The sequence below is a fragment of the Kryptolebias marmoratus genome, linkage group LG22 (assembly GCF_001649575.2).
Source record: "Kryptolebias marmoratus isolate JLee-2015 linkage group LG22, ASM164957v2, whole genome shotgun sequence".
In the NCBI taxonomy this organism is placed as follows: domain Eukaryota; kingdom Metazoa; phylum Chordata; class Actinopteri; order Cyprinodontiformes; family Rivulidae; genus Kryptolebias; species Kryptolebias marmoratus.
In genome coordinates, this window is record NC_051451.1 from 13472824 (window position 1) to 13498052 (window position 25229).

At 38.3% G+C, this 25229-nt stretch overlaps 1 protein-coding gene across 1 annotated transcript in view; it reads right to left on the reverse strand.

The window, feature by feature from the left end:
- Positions 1–1255: 1255 nt before the first annotated feature.
- Positions 1256–25229, reverse strand: part of cdh5 (cadherin 5) — a 32938-nt gene continuing 8964 nt past the window's right edge. Inside the window, exons 2-15 of the mRNA XM_017431792.2 lie at positions 23603–23842; positions 23043–23322; positions 22484–22606; positions 22155–22322; positions 21833–22014; positions 19162–19266; positions 18711–18853; positions 18491–18624; positions 17522–17631; positions 16269–16371; positions 11373–11503; positions 11083–11197; positions 6473–6605; positions 1256–5909 (exon numbers count right to left, since the gene is read on the reverse strand). Of these exons, the coding sequence (XP_017287281.1) occupies positions 5525–5909; positions 6473–6605; positions 11083–11197; positions 11373–11503; positions 16269–16371; positions 17522–17631; positions 18491–18624; positions 18711–18853; positions 19162–19266; positions 21833–22014; positions 22155–22322; positions 22484–22606; positions 23043–23322; positions 23603–23842 (2352 nt within the window). The 3' untranslated portion in view covers positions 1256–5524. The remainder of the gene's footprint in view (positions 5910–6472; positions 6606–11082; positions 11198–11372; positions 11504–16268; positions 16372–17521; positions 17632–18490; positions 18625–18710; positions 18854–19161; positions 19267–21832; positions 22015–22154; positions 22323–22483; positions 22607–23042; positions 23323–23602; positions 23843–25229) is intronic.

The window sequence follows — 25229 nt, forward strand, 5'->3', positions numbered from 1 at the left end:
GGATATCCTCCAGGTCACGTCTGATCACATGTCAAAGTTTAAGTTTGGGCCTCACGATGAAATTGATCCCACACTGTATGAAAACTTGCTGCTAATGTGAACCACATTTGCTTTTTTTTTGCCTTTTAGATCCATGTAGACACTTCAACTATCCTAGATGAAATCTGCTGCAAACCATGTAATGTTTTCTCATTAAAACCATGCAATGTAATTATTTTTGACCCAATCTTAAACCCCAGACCACTCTGCTTACATTCATTAGCAGAGTAAAATAGAAGATTATTGGCTCACCCTTTCTGATCTTTAATGATAAACATATATTTGTTAAAGGAATAGTTCAGATGTTTTGAAGTAGGGACCTGTGAAATTCTGAACAATTAATATCTTACCTGTCATAGATAGCTTTTTGATCAACCTCAGTTTGGAGTAAATTAGTTTATGTATGAAGCAAACACCTTCGATATAGCGTTTCATTCTGTTAGATTACCCTTAGCTCTAGTTTTTTTTAGCCTTAGCTCAAGTTGATGCATTGGAATCTGGGTTCATAGCACAGTTTGACCCTCTAAAACGCGCACACACAAGAATTAAACACAAAGTACTCAAAATGTATATGGCTTTATTACAAAATGGGGATGTTGACAAACTATTTACAGATCAAAGAATGAATTACGAATGAAACGATTCCAATAATTTCATGGTAAAAAGGAGGATTAAGGGATGAGTGATGAAGTACTGTCAGGTCTAACATATAGGTTTACATTTTAGATGACTGTGGATAGAGAGGAGTAAAATTCTTAAGCTGACTCCCCAAAATCAGAATGAAAAGGTTTTGTCAAAATAAGAATTGTCGCTGAATACTCAGTTCAAGTTTGTAACCCAGAATAAATGTTAAATAAGTTTAACACCAAACCACAAATTAGCAAGCAAGGATCTGAAGATCTGACCATCAGGAAGTTGTTTCTGTTAACGTTAAACCAGGCATGAGGAGACAAAGATGGACGTTCGCAGGCCGGATGTATGAGACACCTTGGAACAGCTCCAGGAGGGCATAATCGCTTGCAGGAACATGTGGTTGGATCTTTGTACCTCAGGGCTAATGTTGGTCTGGCATCAATGTCCCAGCAGTCAAAATCACCTGGAGCTTCACTTCAGCAGAGCTCCACTTTACTAAACATGTTATCACCTTGATTGGCTAAACTGCGAAACTGACATCTATATTTTGCTAAACTGCTAAATCAATGCACGGCGACATAAATCACAAAACAGATTTGAGTATTTATTTTGATTGTACACTTACAAAAACGTCAGGTAATAAAAAGTAGCTGCTATACAACATAAAAACAATCATAATAAAAAAAAACCAACAACATTGTGTTCACCATCAAAAGAAGAATTACAGTATCTTTATTTAAAGAATAAAAGGCACATGTTGCTCCCTTACAAACCCTTACCGTATTTACACATGAGAAAGCCTATCTGTGTAGATGCTACTTCTTATTTAGGATAACACTAATCTGTGTGTATGTACAAGGGCACTCACATCAAAGCACACAAACCAAAAATCATGTATCCACTCAGGAATCCAGTCATGCATCCAATGCTGTTTTCTTTAACTTGTCATAAGTGAGGGTAATTTCATTTTTACAGCAAGTAAAAAAAAAAAGAACTCCTTTAAGTACAGAATTTTGAACAAAAGGAAAGAGCAGTAACTATTAGGCACATTTATTTTTAGATAGATTTTTTTTTCAGAGTAAAATTCCTCAATCAATGCATGAGAAACACACAAAACACAAAGTAAGATGACAAACTTTAAACCAGTGTACTGAATTCTCTGAAGCTGTTTTTGCTTGTTTAGGTTTTTTTTTTACCATAATTACAAACAACTTTTGTGGCCTGGATCCCACCCTGAGAGACATGTTTTCACTGTATGAATCCAAGCTGCATCAATTTTTTTCCTTTTAAGCAAAGAAATGCTGTTACACAAAGTTAGTGTCCAAAAACCCTGACACAGTTGTTTTTTTGAAACACAAAAAAGGATTTTGAAATGATTTCAAAATGTTCAAACACAGGAATCATTTAACATTAGCCATATTTTGAATTATTTTATAAATTTCTCTGGAGAAAGGAGCAAAAACACTTGAAATGGCCACACGAACATGGCATAGAAACAAACATGACACTTTTAAACAGCAGACATTGACTTAGCACGTGTTTTGAAATTTGTGTTCTAAGTTTTGTTTCTTGATTCAATATTTTAAACACTTGCTTATAAAATAATCTGTCTGTATCTTTAAGAAAATGCTTTAAATTATCTGCACATAAACTCTGCAGCCAACAGTTATTGTTGAAAGGACAACAATAATGCAGCACCTCTTTCTGCTGGAGCTGGTTAAATTTTCTTTTTCCAAATACAGATTTTTTTTAAGAACATAGCAGAATTACAATAATAATAACACACACACACACACACACACACAAAAAGCTTGAATGGTGCCACGGTTAAAAATCAAAGCGTAGAAAAGTTTTTTTTTATCCAATAAATCATAAAAAGGATTAAATCTCAGTTTTCAAAGACAGTAGCAAGGTAAGCTGTCTGTTTTTTGTGTTTTTATTTAAAACTATCTTTACTTTTCTTCTTCTCCACTTTTTCAGCTGTTTTTTTGTTGGTTTTTACTAGAACTTGGCTGAGATAACATTTTCATAAAAGAAAAAAGTAAAAGTAATAAGAGGCGCAAACTGAAGTAATGTTCACCTTTATGTTTTGCCATTTTGGGCCCCAAATTGAGAAGATTTCTTTTTAAAATTTTCCAAATTCGACCTGGACCAATTTTCATTTCTTAAACGAAATTTGTGGCTTCAAAAACATGAAATAGCCTTGTTGTTGTTGTAGCCTTGATGTTGGCACCACTTCCTGTGTGTTCTGGCTCTGCATTTCATCTTAAACGTCTTTTGTTCTGAACTCATTTCTGCTTGTTCCCCTCATCTTTCTCCCATCTTAAACCCTCATCCCGTGTTTCTCCCTGCCTCGTCCCCCTCTTCCCCTCCAAGGCCGTTTCCCAGGCTGCGCTAACAGGAAGTGAGCACAATGTGTTGGCTCACTAGAGTGATAACACAGACAGGAAGGGGCGGGCGCAACCCCAGATGGACGGGAAGCTGGACTCCACTGTTTGGTTTAGCTGATTAAAGGACAAAGAGCGAGGCGGCGTGTGGGAGATACGGTGAGGCAAAACAAGTAGGGAAAGACTGAGAGTGAGACGAACGGACTGGCTGCTCCGAGTGTATAAAAATATCAATGAAGTAGGCCCTCAGAGGGCTTCCGGCTATTGTGTCCACCATTTCTCCAATGGCATTCCAAGCTGGTCTTAGTTTTAAGGAAACATGTTCAAGTCCAAAGAAAACAGAATAAGCAGCAGAGTAAATACACTATAATGAATAAAACTAAAATTAAACTAAACACTTTAAAATAAAGAAACTCTAATGATGACGCGCCTCTGCATGACTAAGCCAGAGCGCTACCGTCTGATACAGATGTCGCCATTACAAACGGCTGCTGACCTTTTACCTTTATGACGGATTATGAATTACTTTTTAACTGCCATAATCTATTACCACTTCATTACGTAATACGCCCAAAAGGCCTGCAGTTATTATTGAAATGCTGCTGAGTGATAAATTGCTCAGGTGCTCTACAGAGCCAGGTCAGGGGTCAGACGGTCCGTAGGGAACGAGTGATTACTTCAGGAGCTAATGATGGGCTGACATATACACAGAGGACATTCAAGGTTTCAGGATTTCTTAGTTTGGACAGATGTGCAGTAAAATAAGAAGCAGTGGCACCTACGATATTGTCACATCATACACATTTATATCAATAAACTGTCAGAAACTGCCAGAGTGTTTGTGGAGCACGTTTACATTTTCAGTAAAGTGAACAAGTGTCTTTGCTACTAAAAGGAAAATCACATTTTTTAAGTAATTAGTGCCTGCAAAGTGTGAGGAAATGAGTGCAAACATCAGTACAGTAAGCTGAAACATCCACCTGTTGATGGTAAATGATAACACAATTATTAAAAAGGGACACGACTATGGAAACTAAACAACTTCCTGAATCTGTCCATTCATCTGTTTTGAGTTCAGCTAAAAGTTAGCATTCTAAAGATTTCCAACATTTTCATGTATTTTTGAATGGAGGTGTTGTGACCTAACAGAAGCCAGAAGAGGATGGGAGGTTAAAGTTATTCAAGCCACATCAGAGACATCACGGCAGCCCAACTAGCTGCTTATGCTTCCTGAGTTGTGAGAATGACTTTTGTTTGAGCCTGCCTCAAAGGATTCAGCTTTCATCACAGCAATAACGGTGATGATGAGTTCTGTCAAATAAAAACCTGGGAAAGAGCTGTAATTCTGTCTGAGCAGCAGTAGAGCCATTTCCTGTCTGTCTGTCTATTGTCTTTTCTCTCTTCAGCAGAAGATAACTGGGAAAATGGACGAAATGACTCATGTGGAAAATGGCTCCTAAGTCGTATCATTAAATGCCAACGCTTTAACTCGTGTTGCTGTTCAGTGGTTTTCAGTTTGTTAAACTTTTCTTGCAACCATTTAAAAAAAAATAAAAAATCACATACTGCAGAAATTGAAATGCACTGGTTTGCATCCCAAATAGGAAACAAATAATAAAAATTCAATTTTTGGTCTAATGAGCTCGCCTAAAAGGAAGAGTTTAACTGTTAAGTCCAAGCCTTTTAATGGAAATTCAAATACTATTTTAAAGAGAAAAGACAAGTTTTAACTGAGCATGTGGGTAAAGTGGCCAAAAAGTGGCTACAAACAAGAGATGAGACATAAACAAATACAACAAAATGGAATAACCGAGGAACATCACTGACCTAATGAACCAGTAAATCATCTGAGGTTCATTCTGATTGGCCTGCAGAGGAGCTTCATCAGTTTGAACTTTGCAGGTTGTGGAACTTGCATCACGATGGTAGAAAAAAAAAAGTCTTCATGGTGTGACGTTCTCAAACCATCATTAAAAATCAATCTTCTTGCAAATGTCTGAAGCACTTAGTTTTTACTTAATCCTATGGTGTCATGTCCTTGAGTTACTTTAAAAATTGTTTAATTGTTTCAATAGATATTAGCAAAATAATGAAAGAAAGAAAAAAAACGATAAGCCGGTAAAAATTTAATACTACTAATAAATCCTCCGTTCAGCCTGTGGGAGCTTCCAGGATTTTAATGAAGCTCTTATTTTCTGACTGGGAGTGAATAGAGAAGAGGCACAAGACACAAATGAATCCACTGACCTACAAGTGAAGCTAACTGTTTTTTGGGGAAAAAAAGACCCCCCTGATTGTGTTTTTAGGAGGCAAAAAAGTCTCTGGAGTACTCTGTAATGTGAGTTGTTTTTTTTTCTGCATGTGTGTGGTACTTGCATGTTTCTGTTCATTGAGTGTTTTTATGGCTCTTTTCACTGATGCACACTTTCCACGTGTACATTCTGGGGGAAAAAATGGAGGTTCTATCAGTACTGATGGTAGTAGTCGGATCCATCCACGCCGTACAGCTCAGCCAGAACCCTAAACCTCGGTCCCCAGTCGTTGAGGAAGTCGTAATCCAAGTTTGACCCGGAAGAAGAACTTTCCAGAGAGCTGAGACTTCCGGCTAAAGATTCGGGTCCCTCGTAGCCGTAGATGTGGAGCGTGTCATACGGGAATCCGTCTCTGTCGTGATCCGCCTCGTCTTTTTTCATCTCGATCATGGCCGCCATGTCGCCCTTGCACGCGGTGGGCTGAGAGTGGTGGTGGGGTTTTTGCACCATGGCGTACATGGACGGGTGTGGGAGGCAATCGGGATGGCGGAGCAAGGAGCCGTCGTTGCAAGCGGAGGTGAGGATGGAGACGTCATAGCTGAAAGAAAGGCAAACCCCATAATTTAATGTGCTGAGAGCTGATTGACTTCTCACAATGCGGAAAATCATTGGACCAGGAGGAGAGAGAATTTTTGAAGTCTGTAATTTGTTTCCAGGGTAACAAACATTTAGTCAAAACACCAGTCAAGATATGATTTTTGTGGATGTAGGAAAAAATTTACCCTTTCAAAACACAAGTGTTATTCAGAAAGCCTAAAGTCGAGTTTTTGTTACCAAAATAGTGCTTTTATCTTGAGATTTAAACTGTAAAGGCTACACTCAGCTGTTGGTACAGATTAAGTATTGTTTAGGAAGCGGAAAGGAAAAAAATTAATAACAAGAAGATTGCTCGTGACTCCACAAACAATTTGGCAACACATTTGCTGGAATAAAGAAAAACTGCCTCTGTCATCCTGCACCATTTTCAGACTAGAGTAGTTGGTTTGTTTCAAAGGTAGAAATTTTCTGTGTGAAGAAACAAATGGGAGCCTGTGATTGAAAGGCTCGGTTATATTTAGGTGTTTTAAAAGTGTCTCGCCTTATTCCTCCTCATCTACATACCCATTAGTGTCCATCTCTCCACCTCCCTCCTCGTCGTACGTGACGAGCTGCTCGTGAATCTCGCCGCTGTTCTTCATGTTGGCGAGCGAATCCTTCTGGCAGTGTTTCCTCATCACGGACAGGATTACTATAACTGCACGGAGCACAGGAGAAATGGAATATGACAATCCAGTAGACAAGAACAAATCTTTGTAAAAAAGGTCATTCAGTAGCATTTAGTTTTGTTCTTTAAAAGTGGCAAAAAAGTAGTCCAGAAATGAACTGCCATGCCAGAAAATTCAAACACCCAAACAACAGGAATTTGACCGTGAAATAAGTGGAACGCTAACGCAAGAATGAGGGCAAAAGATTTTTATTGGATGAGAGATGTTGGATTTATTTGGCACCATCAAAGGTAGTCTTAAAGAAACGACGACTCAGCCAGATTTCAGCAGAAGCAATCTCTGCACAAAGAGAGACAACAGCGAGGAGCACGAGAAACAGGAAGATAGGCCCAGTAAACACAAGGAGGGAAGGGGAAATTCGTTCAAGAAAACCAAGCTGGCGGAGGTTGAATCAGACCAAACGGGTGACGAAGAATTGAAAAGGAAGAAATGGGGTCAAGACAAGGGAAGCAGAGGAAAGGAAGTGTGCGAATAAAGAAACAATGGAAAAGTTAAAACTGAGATATACGTTCAAAACAGAAGGCTGTTTGTGTAAAAGAGGGAACAAGTGCTTTAAAAACTTTTCAGGAACTGATGTACAATGAAAGTATTTAAAAGAGGAAGACTGTTTAGTGGGAGAGCAAGCTGAGGTCACATCTTAAACATTCAGAAGCTCAGAGTTTGAAACGAAACAAATCCTAAACGGAGGAGTGTTCCCTTCTTTATCGTTTTGTTCTAAAATTACTTTTAGCTCCTCTCCAAAACTTTTCTTTCATCTGCTGATAAGTCAAAAAGTGAAGAAAACAATACATTTTGTCAGAGTTTTGCTGTATTATAAAGTTGCTGCCAGTAAGTTACTGTAATTTTAGTCATTTTTAGTTTACAAATACTTGAACATTGGTAAACATTTTTAATTTGGTCAGTTTTGAAAGGTTCAATTGAAAAGTGCCGTCTTTTATTTTAGGGTAGTATTTGTTTTCTAAAATACCTTCATATGGATTAAACTAGTCAAGGGAATCACATTTTTACACTTGTTTAATCAATATACATAGATTTTTTTCCACTAAAATGTATAATTTCGGAACTGCATGTGTAATTTTTAGACCTAAGCAATCCAAAATATTGACACCCTCTCTTGTTGAGGATGAGTATGTATACTGAATGCATGACTGTGGTAATGGCTTGGATAATTGTAATAAAACTGTCATGTTCAAAGAAAAGCTGTGAAGAAAGACTCAATTTCCCCTCTCTGATTATACTGAGCTGAGTTCAACAAGTTCAGCTTGATAAGAAAGTTGTTTTAAAAGAAACTCTGTAAAGTTTCCTCTGCTTGTGACCTGAATTCTACCGTGGCCGTGGTGGAGGAGTACGGAGAGGAACGCAGAAGAAAAGGAGGAACAAATGAGGCAAACAGCTGCTGACTGGGGGGAGAGGGAAGGAGGAAAACGGGAGACTGAAATGATGAGGGAATCAAGAGCAAGGACAGATGAGAAGAGGAGGAAAGGAAGGCTACGTTTGACATTAGATTAGGCCCCAGGCGTTGGTCCCGATATGAACCCTTTTCTCTCTCGGCGGACGGGCAGCATTAGCCATGCCTTTTAGATGAGGGCGAATGGGACTAATTTGGGTTTGCATGGGAAACCAACAGATTAATCTTTTACAACACATGCTCTGCAGTTTAATAAGCTTTGGCGATATCAGACTTAGAAAGACAACAGACGGGAGAGAGTGTTAAAATAAAAAAAATAAAAAAGAAGGCAGAAAGAAGTCCTGTCTTTGTTGAAGAGGACTGAGGAAAAAAAAAATGTCTTTCTGTGTGTCAGACCTGACTTCATGTGAGAAAAATATGCCTGTGAATGGTAAATTGCTTTGGGCACCAACAGATAACGACAAGTGCATTTAATAGTTAATCTAGCCTGCTTTGTGGGTGTTTGATAAAGCGAAAGAGAGACAGAAAAAGGAAGAGTGGTAGGAAAAGAGAGAGAGACAGAAAGACCCAGAGGGAAAGAGGAAAAGAGAGATGAAGAAAAAAGTGGGGGGGAAAGGAACGATAGTGAAGGAGTGTATTAATAGTTAATAGGCTGAGTGTTTGGTGGTGTTTGATAAGCAGACGGCACCTAAAGAGCTGATAAACTCTCCTCATTACCACTCCTATTCTTCCACTGCTTTTCCCACAATTCTCCTCTTCAGCTTCTCTCAAACCTCTTTCTGTCCCTGTCACTCAGCTGGTCTGATTGCAGCCCGAATCTCCGTCTCAGTTGCATTCAATCTGCCTTCCACCCATCTCCACAGTCACATAACCGAGTCTAGATAGAGGATTCTTCCCCCCACCCCACCCCCTCGTCTTTCTCGTCTCTTTTCCTTCAATCTTCAGCACTTCTCGTCCCTCATGTTTGACCAACTATCTCCAGTGTGTCCCTGATCCAACGTGACAACCGCCACCTTTTTTTTTTTCTCTTCAGGAAAGAAAAAGTTTTGAAAAAAAAAGTGCAGAGGTGAAGGTATCAAAGAGAATTTTGAGCACACAACCACAGGAGTTATTGCCACATCCGCCGCTGCATTATTCATAAAACCAACAACACCGGGAGGGGAGGGGGGATTACCCACACAAAACACAAATCCTATGTATTGCAAAGCAAGAGTAGGTAAATCACATGTTCCAATCACTCAGAGAGGCATCTATCATTGATGCTACTTTTGTGAATTTCTTTTTTTTTTTTAGAGAACTGCAACAAAGTGAGTTTAAGGCTTTCACTTTGATTAAAATACATTTAGCTGATGCAAAAAAGTCTTTTGAACTGATTCAAGCTGCAAGCATGTCACAGATTTATTCATATTTTACATGCAAACTCTATCTGACTATTCATGTCATTCGTGATAATACACTTGGCTTGTTTTTGCCACTTGACTTGATTGTGATTAGGACTTAATTAAGCCTATATGTTTGATAATTGCGAAAACAACAAACAAATTTAGATTAGATTGAAGATTATGCCTTAGAGCCCCTATGTGGTTAAATAATTGTCAGCTTAATAATAAAGAAATATTGTGATAAAAGCTCATTTGATGCCTTTTAGGTGCATATATAAATTATTTAAAAAATGCTAAATATATTTTCTGTTGGAGAGAAAACATATTAATCTAGGTATCTGGTGTAATAAGTGACAAGTTGCAGATGTTTTGCTATTGCATGAATAGTTTTGTTTGAGGATTTCAGTGATTTGTAAAGCAGGGACAAGTATTTTTTGTTTGTTCTTTTATGAAGTCACTGCTATAATGTCAGCAGATATCATTGAACCTGTTTATATGTGCCTCCCTGGTCCGTAACACACCTGGACTGGTGTGTAAAAAGGAAGTGCCCTCAGGGATAAAACACACTCAGACGATTGATATATGACACCAAAAAATCTACTGAAAACAGCAAAATTATATTATCATCACCTCACTTAATGCTTTGTCATTGAACTTGTTAAATCTTTAAAGCAAACTGGAAGCAGAGAGCAGAGTATTTATGCAGCTCTGTTTTAAAAACACAAGTATGAAAGTTTTGTACTTTTACAATATTCAAACCTAATTGTGCCTGAGGTTTTTCCAATCTTGGGAGCACAAATGCTTATTTTTTAACTTTCCCCCCATATCAGTGAAGCAAAATGTAAAGGCAGGTTGTTTGATCTTATTCCCAAAGTACAAACCAAGAAATTCTGCAAACAAGCAATCCCAGATTTAACTAATGTCAGGCTCAAAACTGACAGTATTAAGAAAACATGACCTTGTTAAGGATTTGGGTTTTTTGTTAGGAGCAGTTAAGCAGAGATGAGGAACAGGCTACAAAAGCCTTTGAATTTCACCTCATTTTTTGTTTTCAAACACTAAAAGATGACATTTCTTTAAGAAACATAAAAAAAAATTAAATTTTGTGCTGCTCCACAGAAAGCTTTTTCACATACTGTATGAAGTAAAGCTGTGAGAGCAAGACAGGTTCATTTTTATCCATTTTTAAAAAGTGGTGGTAACTTTAAAAAGACAAGAAAAGATGGTCTTCACCACATCAAAAAGCTGCTCATAAAGTGATGTCCAGATAGATCGACATAAAATGAACAAAAATATGCAAAACAAACAAGTTGAATAGGATAAAATTAATGAAAGTAGCCTTCCTTGAAGGAATACGTATCCCCTGCTGCCTTGCATTCCTAAGTTGTAAACAGATGTCTTGGATGATCTATTAGCGTTCAGAGTATTTGTTGCTGATGACTCTCAGCTGCCAACACACCAGAGTTTAGCTCAATATCTGCAAGACGTTTTATATCTGTATATCTGTTATATCTGTTTTCGCAATTATCAAACATATAGGCTTAATTAAGTCCTAATCACAACTTATAGCCATTTTGGTGTTCATTGGATATTTTGCTAACACACAGACAAACACACACACACCTTTTGGCAGAGGGTGGTAACAATGAAACTTACCCAATATGAATAATATGCAGAGCAGGATGGCTATCAGGGCATGGACGCTGACTCCCATCCTCTGAGCACCGGCTTTGCACGGCCCAGGATTTCGTCTAGCATCACACTGACACAACTGCAACCAGATATACAAAGAAATCAGTGAAGCAGTCAGTTTAGAGGAATGTTTGACCTAATTAGAAGTAAAAAAATGGACACTTGTGATTCATTTGCGCAGGTTTCTCAAGCAATTTGTTCCATACTAGCCAAAAAAAGGCACTCACAGAGCCCTGAATAAAACACACACAGACCTTGATTGCCAGTTTGGTGACGCTGGTCTGGTTGGGCCGCCCTCCGTCACTGATCCACACATCCACGCTGTGATCCTTGGGGTCATCAAGGCTGAACTGACCGTCTTTCACTATCAGGTCTGCCGTGTTGTCTGAGCAAGAAGCATGATGGTAATCATCATCAGAGTGCGCCATATTAAAACCACACTTTCCTTCACAGAATTCCTTCTCCTTCTTGCAAAATCTATGTCTAATTTGTCTGATTCCTCATCATTATTTTTCTCAAGTGGATCTAATGCACACCTGCTGAGTCTATCAAGCCTCCAGAATTCATACAAAACAAAAAGAGAAAAAAAAGATCTGAGATAAGACAGTGAGAAGAGTTTAACCTAAAGCCAGACAGATAAATTGTGATTATTTGTCACTTTGGGGCGTTTAGATAATGAAGAAACAATACAACATTAAAAGTGGGTTCTACATGTTGTAAAACGTTGCCTAAAGACTATTGTTTTGTGTTTTATCATCTGGACAGTCCGTAAGCGAACAAAGACACCATTAGATTTAGTTAAAAGTCATAAATGGTGTTAAGCAGATTAGAGTTTTGTGTTTTCTACAGGTCAGGCGAACAATAAAGTCATTATTTAAATTTCAGGCAGGGAGAAGCTTCCTGCTGAGATGATGGAGAAAGCCGTTCTCCTCAGCGCTCCACAGCTGGAGGAATTTCGCCGAACACAATGACAGGAAAGAACCTCAAGCTCCCCACAAAGAAACGGTAGCTCTGTTTCAGGGGGCAAGTTTGAAGAAAAACAGCCCAGCAGCGGTGAACGCTGAAACTGTAGTTTGGATAATTTATCTTAGGTGATTGAGTAAATTTCTTAAACACTTGATTCCAACTATTCCATCTCTCTCTCTCGCTCTAATGAAAACAAAGCTAGTTAATTAGAGGCTCATTTGTATGCTACCACTCCGCCACTCCACGCCACCACCTGCTTTACTAATCAGACTATTTTAGGAGTTTAAACAAACTAGAAAGATTTTTAATGAAGTTGAAAATGAAAAAAAAAGCAGGGTTCTTTAATCATTAGTACGTTTGAAGAAACCTTTTAGCAGTTTCTAAAACACTTTTTTTATTTAAAGATTTCCTTTTTTTTGCACTGAAAAAAAGCAAAAAGAGGCAATTAAATAAACTCACCTTTATATATTATACATCTACTTTGACTGGGCTTACAGTGTGTGACGAAGGAAGCAAAACTCAATTTGGATTTATATCTCAGCCTACTATAATAGGAACATCAACAGTCTTACGAGAGGGAAAAATAAAAGAAAGAAAAAATAAAACCATAAAAGATGTGTATTTTTAAGGGCCTCATGATTTAATTAAAGACCCAGCATTTGTTGAAGAAATGCTTTTTGCCCAACGATTTCCAGGTTAGAGATTTAGACTAAGATTATCTTAGTCTAAAATAAGTTTTATTTTTGTGTTGGCTAATGTTGAGTACCTGTGTCAGTATTGTTAAGTTGGGTTGACTTCAAAGATTTGTAGTTGTAGATGTACATCCATTGATTACTTTCTGAGAGTTTCAATAAAAATAACACATACAAAAACCTTATTGCTAAGGCTTCACCTTCAGCAGCAGGCAATAATTATCCTCAGAAAGTCTCTAGAACTGTTTAAATGCTAAAAGGAAAAACAGATCCTATGAGAGTCTTTTGGGAATAATGACCTCTTTCAGGCCAGAAAACAAAATGCAGGTTTAAAGAACTTGTTTCTCCATTGTTTTCACTTTGCATGCTCAGAGACTAAGTCCGCTGTTCCGACAGTCTTGTGATGAAGACCGTTAGTGCAGATGCAGCGTTAACCAGCTGAATAAAAGATGAAAAACGCGTCTGTCCGCTCATCTTCTAAACCACGTCTGCCACTCTTTCGTTGCCTGATTTCCTCTCTTAATTCTGTCTTTCTAGGCTTCTGGGTATTTCTCGCAGTCCTCCAGAGATTTATTTTTGCTCTCTTCATCTCATTACTCTTCTTCTTCTTCTTCTTGTTTGTGTCCCTTCTGCTCTGCCTGACTGGCATTAATGCAGAGAGCTCCGTGTAGGTGCCAGCTCCAAACACGGAGTCATGTCACTTCGCCGGTGCCGTTACAGCGACTTTTCCCGTAATGAAGGTTGTTTTGGGGTTTTATTTTTGTCAAATTTAAAGAGGTGGGAGTTGATAAATATTTTAAAAGCCTTTACTTTCTGGGTCTCGTTGTGTGTGAGCGCTGGAAGAGTATGTTAGTAAGATGCCAGCAGATGATTTTTTTTTTTTTTTTTTTTTGGGGGGGGGGGGCTATAGAGCAGAGATTCAGAGTGACAACCAGCAGTTATCGAACAACTCTTCTCCTCTTTTCTGTCTTCCTCTTTTTTCATTGCACCTTTCATCTCCTTCCACCTCGCTTTGAAACATTTGATGTTTCTGATGTGATCGTTCCTTCACACCATCATCTGCTCTCCTGTCTTTGCCTCACAGCTATTTCTCTCTTCACGTCTACTTCATCCTCCTCTTCCTGACCTCCTCTGTCCCGCTCAACATTTTTCATCCTTTGTTTTTGTCCCAGCGCCGCTCTTATATTTTCCATTTCCCTTGCTTCCTCTTGAACTGATTTTTACCCTTCTTTTCTTCTTCTCCTCAAACGCTGATATTACACCTCTCCCTTATTTCCTAGCTCATCCTCTCCCTTCGTTTCATCTTCTCTTCCACTTTTTTCTCATCTGTCTTTCGTTTTGCTCCCTCTTTTTTTTTTAACTCTTCTCCATCAGTTCAACATGTCAACTCCTTCAGGCATAAGCAGAGTGAAAATAAGTGAGGGATGTTTATTCTTTTTTTTTTTCTCCCTTCCTCTGTTTATCTTCTTCCCAAAGCAGTTCACTTTAATTAAATATTAACACTTCACCTCAACCTTCGTCTGACTACCGGAGGCTTTCGTATACGACTAGAACAGGTGATAACACTTTTTCCGTAGGCATTTGTGTATTTTAGCGACACAAGACGAGAAATATAAAATAATTAAAACTGTTCTTTTGTCATCTGTATATGCTGAAAAAAGCTGCTCAAAACCTGACGTAGCCGAGCACTAACCTTTATAAAACACTGAAATGTTAGATTTTCTAAATAATATATGTTAGCAATAATGTTTTTCCTGAGTCTATCTGTTTTTGTCAGTAGTGTTAGCAAAATATCTCATGAGCCACTGGACAAATTTAATTAACTTTTGAAGTCAACCCATTTAAAAATGGTCGCCACATCCAGCTGGTTAAAAAAATAAAGACAAAAATGGCTATAATATTGACGGATACTCAAATTTGTTGTGGTAGTAGCTGAGAGTCATCTCAAACAAGTACTCCGAGCACTACTCTTTGGGCAAGGTCTTTGCCAAGAGCTTTGGCCTTTGGAGTAACCTTGCCTGTCTGTTAGCAAAATATTTTACAACTCAATAGACAGATTTTAATGAAACATTCAGAAAATAACCAATGGATCTAAATCTACAACTGATAAACTCAGCTCAGCTCAACTTAAGATGGCTGCTCGAGCTAAGCCACCATAGCCAACACAAAAAAATACTATAGTTTAGTCAGTTATGCAGATATTTAGCTAAACATTGGTGTAGTAGAAGTAGTAGAGAATCATTCACATGAGATCTTGCTAATTGCGTAAACTTAAGCATGACATAATTTTCAAGATTTGACCAAAGTTGCTAGAACTCGGTCATTTCACAACATTAGAGGATCTAGGATGCTAGACATTCAATTACCTGTGCATTTATGTCTATATATGTGTTTATTTAGTTTTAACTAAATGATCCTAACTGTGGATATTGCTTGGAACTTAACATGATGAACTTCCTGCATCAGACAGGATGGTAATACAGTTGTGACTAAAACGTTTGATCTTGAAAAATTTACATTATTGTAAATTGTTGAATCATTCTAATGGTTATTTAAATATAACAGAGGCTCCCATTAATTCATATTTGTCCAAAAACCAAATATATGTTTCTTTAATTTACAGTACAATTTTATACTAACAGGTGGGTTTACGTAAAAATTCACATTTCATTTTACTATTTTTCTTCTTTCCTTCTCCTGATTTTAAACTTCTAACTCTAAATGCAAGCCAGCTTCATTACGGAGAAGGAGCTCACTCTGCTGTAGCTGGTCAGCTCCACTGACCTGGATGCAAAGGCAGTAAACACTCCAGAAACTAGAAGGACTCACTAACATTTTGTCTCATTTACCAGGAAATAATGAGAACTAAAAATGTCTTCCAAATGCCCATTTGTGACTGTTGGGTCGGATAGTTGAGTCAATGTAATGCGTAGTGCAAGTTAAATCAAATACAGACATTTAAACAGCAAATTTAAATGCTTTACAATCCCAGAGAGATTAACTCAGTTCTTTCTGCTCCGCTGGTACAGTGAATTAATGCAGCTTTGGACTTTTTAGCTTTTGCTTATTATTATACAATATTTCTGAAAGATACAAAAATGAATATATAAGCTTTGAACAATTTCCCAATAAGCAATTGTTCCTTTGATTTAGGTTGCGGAGTATAAATTTTAAGCATTTTATCATAAAAACAAAAAGCTTCCTAACAGTGCGGTGTGGCATGTTCTTGACCCACCTGCTTTTAATAGCTTGTGTTTTTGCTTTTATGTATTCAAGACAGCACTTAAGGGCCCAGTCAGGTGTGCTAAGTGCTTCGGAAAACTAAAGTAGAGAAGTTAAAATAACGTCAAATTTCAGCATCATCACAACTTCAAGCAGTTTCACCTGTTGCATAGCAACAAGCGCTGAGACTGGTCCAAGCTGCTCTTTCGGTTTAGAACAACATGCAAGAAAATTAAAGGGGGTGAAAAAAAAGAGCACAAAAGGACTTACTGCCGTGGTTTCTGATGGAGAAGTTGGAGTTCTGACTGGCAAGCCTGAAGGTGAAGGTGGCTAATTGTTCATCTTTATCTCTGGCTTGCAAGGTCCCAATCACCTGAGGAAAGAAACGTTTAACTGGGATCACGCTTACATGGAGACAATGACATGCAAAAGAGTGCAGTTTAGATATTATAGGAGTTTGCTTGATATGTCATGGTTTTACCATTTACTGCAAATTTTATTTGTCCACTTGAAATGTGTTGTTTAAATGTGCCAGAAATTGGACATTTACACTATGTCCTAAATTTCTGCATCATGTGTAAAAATGTAACTTATTTTATTTCCCAGTCTGTCTAAAAGATAAGAAAAATGTTGGATCATTTAAAGCTACAGGAACCTGTTTCCTGGAAACAAAACAATATAAAAAAACCTAAGGTCTAGTAATAACTGCCCATAATTTCTTTTAGTCTTAAAATACAAACAAAAAATTACAACGTGCCTGAATCTAAATGAACAAGCCATCCTCTCACTGGGCTGCAACTGTTGGAGACGTGTTGGCGAACGGCTTTTACAAGAGAGCCTTCAAAACGTCTAAAAACATTTGTTTCATTTGTCTCAGTTTCCTTGCGTGAGTCACAGAGGCTTACAGTCTTATCACGTGATTTTTGAACATGCTCAAAAAGATTTAGGCGTCAAATTTTCTGCGGGTGCCTTAAACCCGTCTCTGTTCAGTTTTCAGGTATTTTGACATCTGCGTAGGAGCTCTCCTTTGATAGGAAACATCTGAGGCTACAGTCCTGAATGTCCAGGTCTAAAAACCACAGTGATGATAAACAATAATTGCACAAAAAATCTGGTCCAAGTATGCCCATTTTCATTTCAAAAGAAGAAATCATAAACATTAGGGAGGCTGCCAAGGTGGGTATAAAGCCGACCAAGTCAAAAAGCCACAGACAGAAATATGCCATGATTTAGAAAAATTGGCAGCACAATATGTGGCCACATGGCTTGCTGGTAACTTGGTTGCAAACACTCAGCATTTTGTGAGACTGCAACTAAAAACATTCACTTGTTTTCTTGCAATTTTGAGTAGCCAGCTATAACTTTCAACAGTCACAGCCCAGTGAGATACAGGTTTTAGTGACTGCAAGCTCAATCAAGAAAGCTACCAGTATGCACAAGGCAAATCAAGATAAAAACAAACAAACAAACAAAAGATATTTTACTTGAGTACAACACTTCTACGAAAATACTGTTTTTCTTACCGTATTTGCCATGTCATTCTCACAGACGTAGATCTCCTCGACGTACAGTTCAGGCTTGTTGTCGTTGATGTCCAGGACGTTGATGTTAACTTTTACAATCGACTCCAGGCCTGCAGAGGAGAGACAACAACGCATGGTTAACTTCAGTGTTGTGTGCTGTTGGATATCTGATGGCCAAGGAAAATAGTCCAAGATTCATAAAGTGTTATTGTAAACTTCATGAAACAACACGTGAAACGTTCAAGTTGAAGCAGATTGTGCAGCACTTTGTGCATGTTTATAATTTACTTTAACAAAGATATCAGACAGCCATGGTGATCAATATGTCACAGATTAACAAACTTAAAGGTTTTCTATTTACAAACTGTTTACTTGACAGGTATATTTTTTGTTGCATTAAAGGCATCTTATTTGCGTGTATTTTAATGCTCCTCTTGAATATTCTTCTTTTGATAAATTCATGTCTCTTTTTGCTGTCTCTTGCACCGAGATTTTAAAAAAACTATATTTAGTACAGCACAAGTAGTGTATATCGAGGACCTCGTCAAGCTCAGGGGTCCATTGTGCTCCTTAAACATCGTGACAAGCAACTAAAATAGATCTTTGGGTTTTCATTCATTGCTTGTCTAAAAATATAGGGTTCGTCTTGGAAGCAGCAAGTGAACAAAGAGACACACTAATGTGATTTTCCTGCTTAGTGTCTATTTCCAGTGTGGGGCGACCAGGTGTTATTGAAATGAGTTAAATCTATAAAAATCACTGTGAATGTGCTATGCTCCCATCCTTTGTAAACTCAGGAAAAAAAGCTGCAAACAACAGAACATGCTGTCCTTCTCTGGCCTCTCTTGAGTGATGCCCTTTTATTGTTGAAGCGAAACACATGGTTTCCATCTTTTATGTGAGGATCTATTGTTTTAAGGAGACAGGATTAATAAAGCCGAGCAGTCTTTGTGTGAATGTGTGACATACCATCTGGCTCCTCCTGCGCCTTAACTTGAAACATGTGTGTTGCCTGCAGCTCTCTGTCCAGCTTCTTCAAGGTGAACAATTGACCTGTGATTGGATTGATACCAATGGGACAGTCCTTGTCCAAGATCGTGTACCTAAACAGTGAGAGCAAGTGATCAGCCGAAACAACCAGCTGCAACAAAACAAGTTATTTTGGGAGAGCGTTTGTGCAGAATCGTACTGTATGTTCCTGTTGTGTGTGTCAGGATCTCTGGCTTGGACTTTTCCTATTTGAGTCACCATCTGCTCTTCCAAAACCTCGAAGGTGTAGATAGGTTCAGAAAAAACCGGCGGCTCGTCTACATCTATCACTTTGATGTTCACCTGTCAATGAGAAAATATTTGAAGCATTTGAAAGCTTAGCCTTGCAGTTTTTTCATACAGTGTCCCGCTTTATGCACATACATACCAATAAATGTTAGCATTACTTAGACCTACATGCTAATAACAATCTATGGGAACCTCCTCTTGACAACTGAAGCAGAAAGTGTTGCTTTTGTGAACAGTTATTTTTCTCTCTTGTTTGTGCTGTTGCTCCCCTGACACTCCTTTTCTGCTTCTTATTAAAAAACAGAGCGGCTTCATTGTTTGAGGAAGGATTAAAGACCACAGTTACCATGCCTGATAAGTACCTCTGCTCTTGTAACAGCGCTTTTTGAGTTGTCGGCAGTGAAGCGCATGTTTTCGTTCACCCCGACAGTGAATTTGTAGCTGTTCTTTGTCTCGTAGTCCAAAGCCTGCAAGAGACCAGAAAGAGTTGATGGAATTAACTTCTTTTAGCCCCCTGACCTTGTGTCCCTCGCACATTTTGAAGTTAAGGTGCTTCAAAGTTGGAGTAATTCTCCCGAGAGTATGTAAAAACATATATTTTTTTCTTTCATACTGCGAACATGTTGCATTTGCACTTTTTTTCCGCTAATGCATCTTTTATGTCATCCTCTGCGAATTTGTACATCCATCTGCTCACCAAGGACAAGTGATAATTTCAGGTGTAAAAAGGGTGTAAATGTAACACAACTCGGCAGAAGCAACATGAATATGTTCATCCTGTGGTTTCACACTGATTTTAGTTTGTAAAGCTGCAACAAAAGTTTCCAATTTGACTAAACTTTTCATGTACAGGAAAAAAAAGAGAAGGTTGTCTTAAGCTGAAACATAAATTATATTAAAAGCTTTTAACCATGATACAAGGACTTCATTTGTTTGATTTTAATGAATAAACAATCATTTTTGGTTTTCATTTTGTGATGATGACAGATGTTTGATGTTTTGAATTTCCAATTGATACCAATGGAAACTCAACACAAAAACACTATAATAGTGTTGCTGACATGCAAGTTTACTGAGCAAAAGGACTAACAAAAGTCTATAGAGAAGAACTGGGCTATGAGCCTTTATGTTTTTACTTAAAAAGACTCCAGTTTCAATCATCAACTAAAACTGTAATCATTAATGTAAGCTGTTAAAATCATTTTCATTCAGTGCTTAGTTCATTTATGCTTGGCTCACACTGCGCAATTTTTGGCCATCAAAAACATCATAAAATTCTGATAGTAACCTGAGTCAGACTTTAGGGTGCAAGATCCAACAGCCCAACGATAAAAGGAAATTAGGTGGTGAAGCTGATGCACTCATTAAAGAAAGTGAGGAAGATAAGGTAAAAGAGACAATTGTGGACAGCACACGGCTAGGAATCAGATATCAAATGCAGCAGCAGTCGCTCTGCATGACTTTCCCAGAAAGTTTCTGACACTGCTTGATATTTATTGTCGGTTGTCCTCGGCTCTCAGTGAGCCTATCAAGCTGAACGGCCACAGACTACTGATTCAACTCGAGACCAAAGATTGTGTTCTGATTTCTTCACAACAAAAGATTTTGTCTACCTTGTCTGAAAATCCCAGTGTGAACCTGTTTGACGTCAAAGGGGAAAGAACTGCTTGGTCACTGCTTGAAAGTTATACTGCATATTTGTGTGTGTTTTATTGTGTTATTTGGCTAAATAACACAATTTGATTTTTTCAAACTAGCTGTTTTTAATGAAAAAAAACTGGAATTGTTTCACAGTTTCTCATGAGATTATTCTGGTCCCCCCCCCCCCCCCCAAAAAAAAAAAAAACAAAAAATTTCAAAATTTAAAAATTTTTTTTTNAAAAAAAAATGAAATACTAACATTTCAGAAATTGAATGCTGTTTTTCTTCCTTTTCGAAAATGATCTGTTCTTTTACCTTTGTGCTGTCAGATATATGGCAGCAGCATTCCTAACAGTCTCATTTCTGTTGTAGATGAAACCGGAATACTGTTCTTCTGTGGATAGGACACCACAGGTAGACGGGAATATTCCTTTAACCGGATTATTCACGGTAACAGGGATACTCATTCGCTGGGTATCAAAGGCATTTGTAAACAGCTTAACATGAATGAAACCTGAACCGCCGTGTGGCCGAGAGCTGGCTTAGTCTGTAAACACAAACCAGAGAGGAAGATGAGAGGGGCTGCAGAGCTGAGAGGGGTGAAGTGAGCAGACAGAAGATTGTGGTGCGATTTGGTTCCAGACCAGCGTGCATGCAGGTTATTACCAAGCCTATTTCACCAAAACACACTTCCAACTTTGAAGTTCTAAATACTTTATCTGGTGAAGTAAACCTGCTAAAATTTCTGCAAACAGAAATATCTTTTCCAACCAGAAGGCGGCAGCTCCGACACTGGTGCTGTATATTACTGTCATCCGGCAAAAAACATCTCACGTTTGAAGCTACAGGTTCGCATTTTATAATGTAATTACTTGCAGCGGGGTGTCAGAATGAGTAAGGAAGCATGATCAAACAAACATCAGTATATTTAAATATTAGAATTATGGAAATCCTGTCAAAGAGGCACCGTTGCTATCATCAACTCTCGGATGTTTGTAATGTCGGTGAAAATGCCAGAATATATTTTTGCGCTCAGCTCTTAATGTTTGTGCAGGAGCCTCCCATCAGTTTAGGGGCTTGTACATTTAAGTATGAGGACATTACATCCTCAGCCACTTTGATTTATTTTTGGAGTAAACATAAAAAGAGTGCATCCATGTGATATATCTCTTTCTACTTCAGTGATTCCCATCCAAGGGTATGCATGCGGTTGCCAGAGATACTTGAAGAGACTGTGGCAAAAATATTATTAGAAACACTCGTGATGATTGGAAGTTGTATGTTTCAGACGAAATGAGACAACAGACAGTGCTTTTAGAGCTACATATTCAACACCCGCATGTACAGATTTGTGCTGATATGATTTCAGGAACATATTTGCAGCATTCCTACCTTTTTAAGCACAAGGTTGCCATCCTTGTTTGGGCTAAGTTCAACATTGAACATTTCCCTAAATCCATTTTGAATAATAAATTCGGGCTCCTTGTTCTGAATCTCATCCCTGTCCTCCAACTCCAGAATGCCGATCTTTTTATTCAGCGTGTGGTTCTCTGGAACATGAATTGTATACGAGTCTGTGGACAGGAAACACACATTAGGAGCAGTGAAATAAATGTATATATTTATAAAAACTGTTCCAACCAATCTGCCATCATAAAAATGTAATCTCCTTCCTGTCATAAACGCAGATTTACTAACAGTGTGTGTCCCTTACTTTTGGTAAATGAAGCTAAATTATCATTGACGTCAGTGATGGTGATGGTGACAGAGGTGGTGGCCGTGCTGCCAGTGGGCATTCCTCTCATGTCCTGAGCTTTTACCACCAGCACATACTGACTCTTGGTTTCCCGGTCCAGAGTGTTTATCCTGCAGCTGATCACACCTGCCGAGCGACAGAGAAGGTGTTATCTATGAGGTCAGCGCTGACTCACGCTCAAGTAAAAATAGCAGCTTCACCAAATTAATTTGATTAAAAAGGTAGGGGGGGAAAAAAGTATTGCTGCAGGACAGAAGTCAGGGCAGATGTCGTTTCAGGCAGCCTACCGTTTTCGGGGTGGATTTCGAAGGCAGAAGTGTCTCCAGCTGAAGTCAAAGAGTACCTGATCTCTCCGTTAGCAGTAGTCGGGTCATCTGCATCAGTTGCTCTCACTTCAACTACTTTAGTTCCTAGATGATTTGGATTAATGCACACAATAAATATATGTTTGATACATACAATAAACTGCATGATAAGTTATCTTAGAGTTTTGCCAAAGATACTCAAACGAGGATATTTTTGCATTTAACATCATGGAGGTTTGACTTAATTCAATATGATTAAGTGCTAAAATTGCTGAGTTGAGTCACTAATGTACTTTATTTTACAGAGGGATGCACTATTGATTGTGACAGGTGTGAGCATTCATTTTTTGCATATTTTTAAACTAAGGCAGCACAGATGAACACATTTTCAAAACTTTGTTTGCTACACATTAAAAAATGGAGAATTGGCTTCACTTGATAGCTTTGCATATTTTTATTTTATTGTTGTTGTACATTAACTTTCATTAAAAACAAACTGATGACAGTTTTTAGCTAACGTCTTTTTACCTATGATACATACCTGGGATGGACCTTTCCATTATGGAGCCATTGTACGTCCTTGGGAAAATGGGGCTGTTGTCGTTGATGTCTCTCACCTGCACCTCAAATTCCCCGGCGCTCTCTATCAATTGGTTGTTCCCATCAAACATCTGAGCTGTTAAATGATAGGAGGCCTTCTCCTCTCTGTCCAGAGATGTTATGACAAACAGGTCTCCCTTTTCATCCACCATGAAGATGGTGTTTGCTCCTTCACCATCTATTTTAAACTTCTTTACTTCCACGTTCTTGCTCGACCTGAGCTGCAGAAGAAAAGGCAAAACAGGCTTTAAACTTTCTCTCAGTTGGAGTGAGCATTCAAGTCAAAAACCTCCAAGCTAATTTCTACAAATAAACTCAGTTCTTTGGCAAAATTGTTCAGATATTCATCAAAGACCTGGAAGACAACAAGCCAATGACCTAGATTCTTGTCACATGAATATAACAATTTGCCTCCTTTTTAAACAACCACTGAAATAAGATAAATATACAATTAAAATAATAGGTTATTAATAGTTTAGGTTGAACCAGTGTTGAGCATACTTGTCCAATCTTGAAAGGGATGGGTACAGGTTTATGTTCTTCCACATAGAGAGAGTTCCAGATCCACTCTCTCTTCTGTCTGAGCAGCACCGGATGGGATTCTTTTCTCACAATATCTTCCGAGTCTTCTCTCTCTGGTACCACCGCTGGAAGGCCAGAGTCTTGAGCAACAACGAGAAAGAGGGACAAGGCCAAAGTGGTCAAAAGTCCTGTCGTCTTCAGCTGGAGCCGTGCCATCATCTGTGACAGAACGAGGCAGAAACAAGAGGGGGAGACAAACGAGATGAGAGTGAGAGGTGAGAAAATGTAGGAGAGAATGAAGGGAAAGCAGTAATGAGGGGAGGGAAATGGAGGAGAACAGCAAAGTGGAGATCACATTAAAACCACTTATCAGCTGCGGACAGACCCCTTCACTGGGCCTGGGTGAGAATTAGAGCGAAGGCCAAGGACTCTCTGTCCCCTTACAGTCTGCCGCTGAGCTCGAGGTCTAGCTATCATTCAGGTCCAGAGCTCTTAAATCTTTGCAACTGGGGACCCAAATGAAACATTTAGCCCCTCATCATGGGACCTGTACTAAAAGCAAATCACCCCACTGGTCATATGGGGATCTATTAAACATAGGCCTGTGACCCATTTTGGGTCTTGACCCATTGAGGTTGCAAGAAATAGAGACTGACGGAGATGGAGAGAGAGAGGAGATGACATTAAAACCAGTCTGGGTGTCTGTCTTAATCAGTACTTAGAAAGGCCATTTTCCAAAACCAGAGTTTTTGACATTTTACATTTCTGTTCGCTGTTTTATTTTTTTTCCATGTTAATACAGCGAAACAAATTCAAAACAAAGAGCTTGGTTACAACTAAAAGAGGGCTTTATATCCATCAGTAGATACAAAATAAGTGACAAATGTACTACGTTACTTAAATAATGTGTTCTGATAAACAAAGAAAATCCAACAGTAGAAATCCCATTCGCTAAAAAATACTCTTGGCGTTGAGTCTTTGTGCTCCAAATGTTCTTCACTGGGAAACCAGAAAGTTTCCAAAACCAAAATATTGATTTTAAGAAGCTGAATTTATTAGCACATACACATTTACAGTCATGCTAAATGCTTTAATTCTGCTAAATATTTCATTTGTTGATCTTTAGTTGTTCTTGCTGTCTTTATTTAAGATTTAATTTGTTACATATCCTGATATCTAGTGGCTTTATTGGCATATTGCAGCCAAGTGAATATGTTTATCAAGCTCCAAACCACACTGCTCACCAAAAACATGCAAACTAAAACCCTACCATCAGTGTTTAGGTTGTCCTGCAAGAAGAGAGGATGTCAACCAGTGCACTCAAAATACAACAATTATTATTTTTATGCAATTCTACATCAGCAGGATCATGTTTCAACGATGAGTATTCGTCTTCATTTCTGTCAATAAATAATCCTAAATATTACATAACCAAATTTTAAAGCTGTCACATTCAGGCAGGAAAAAAAAAAAAAACTCTCACACACTCTGATATTGAGAAACTAAATGAGGTAAATGAACCAAAATGGTGGCATTCGGGGGAATTATAAAAGATTCACACGTGACTGCACTAAATTTGTTAACAGTACATCCCATTATCTGCAGA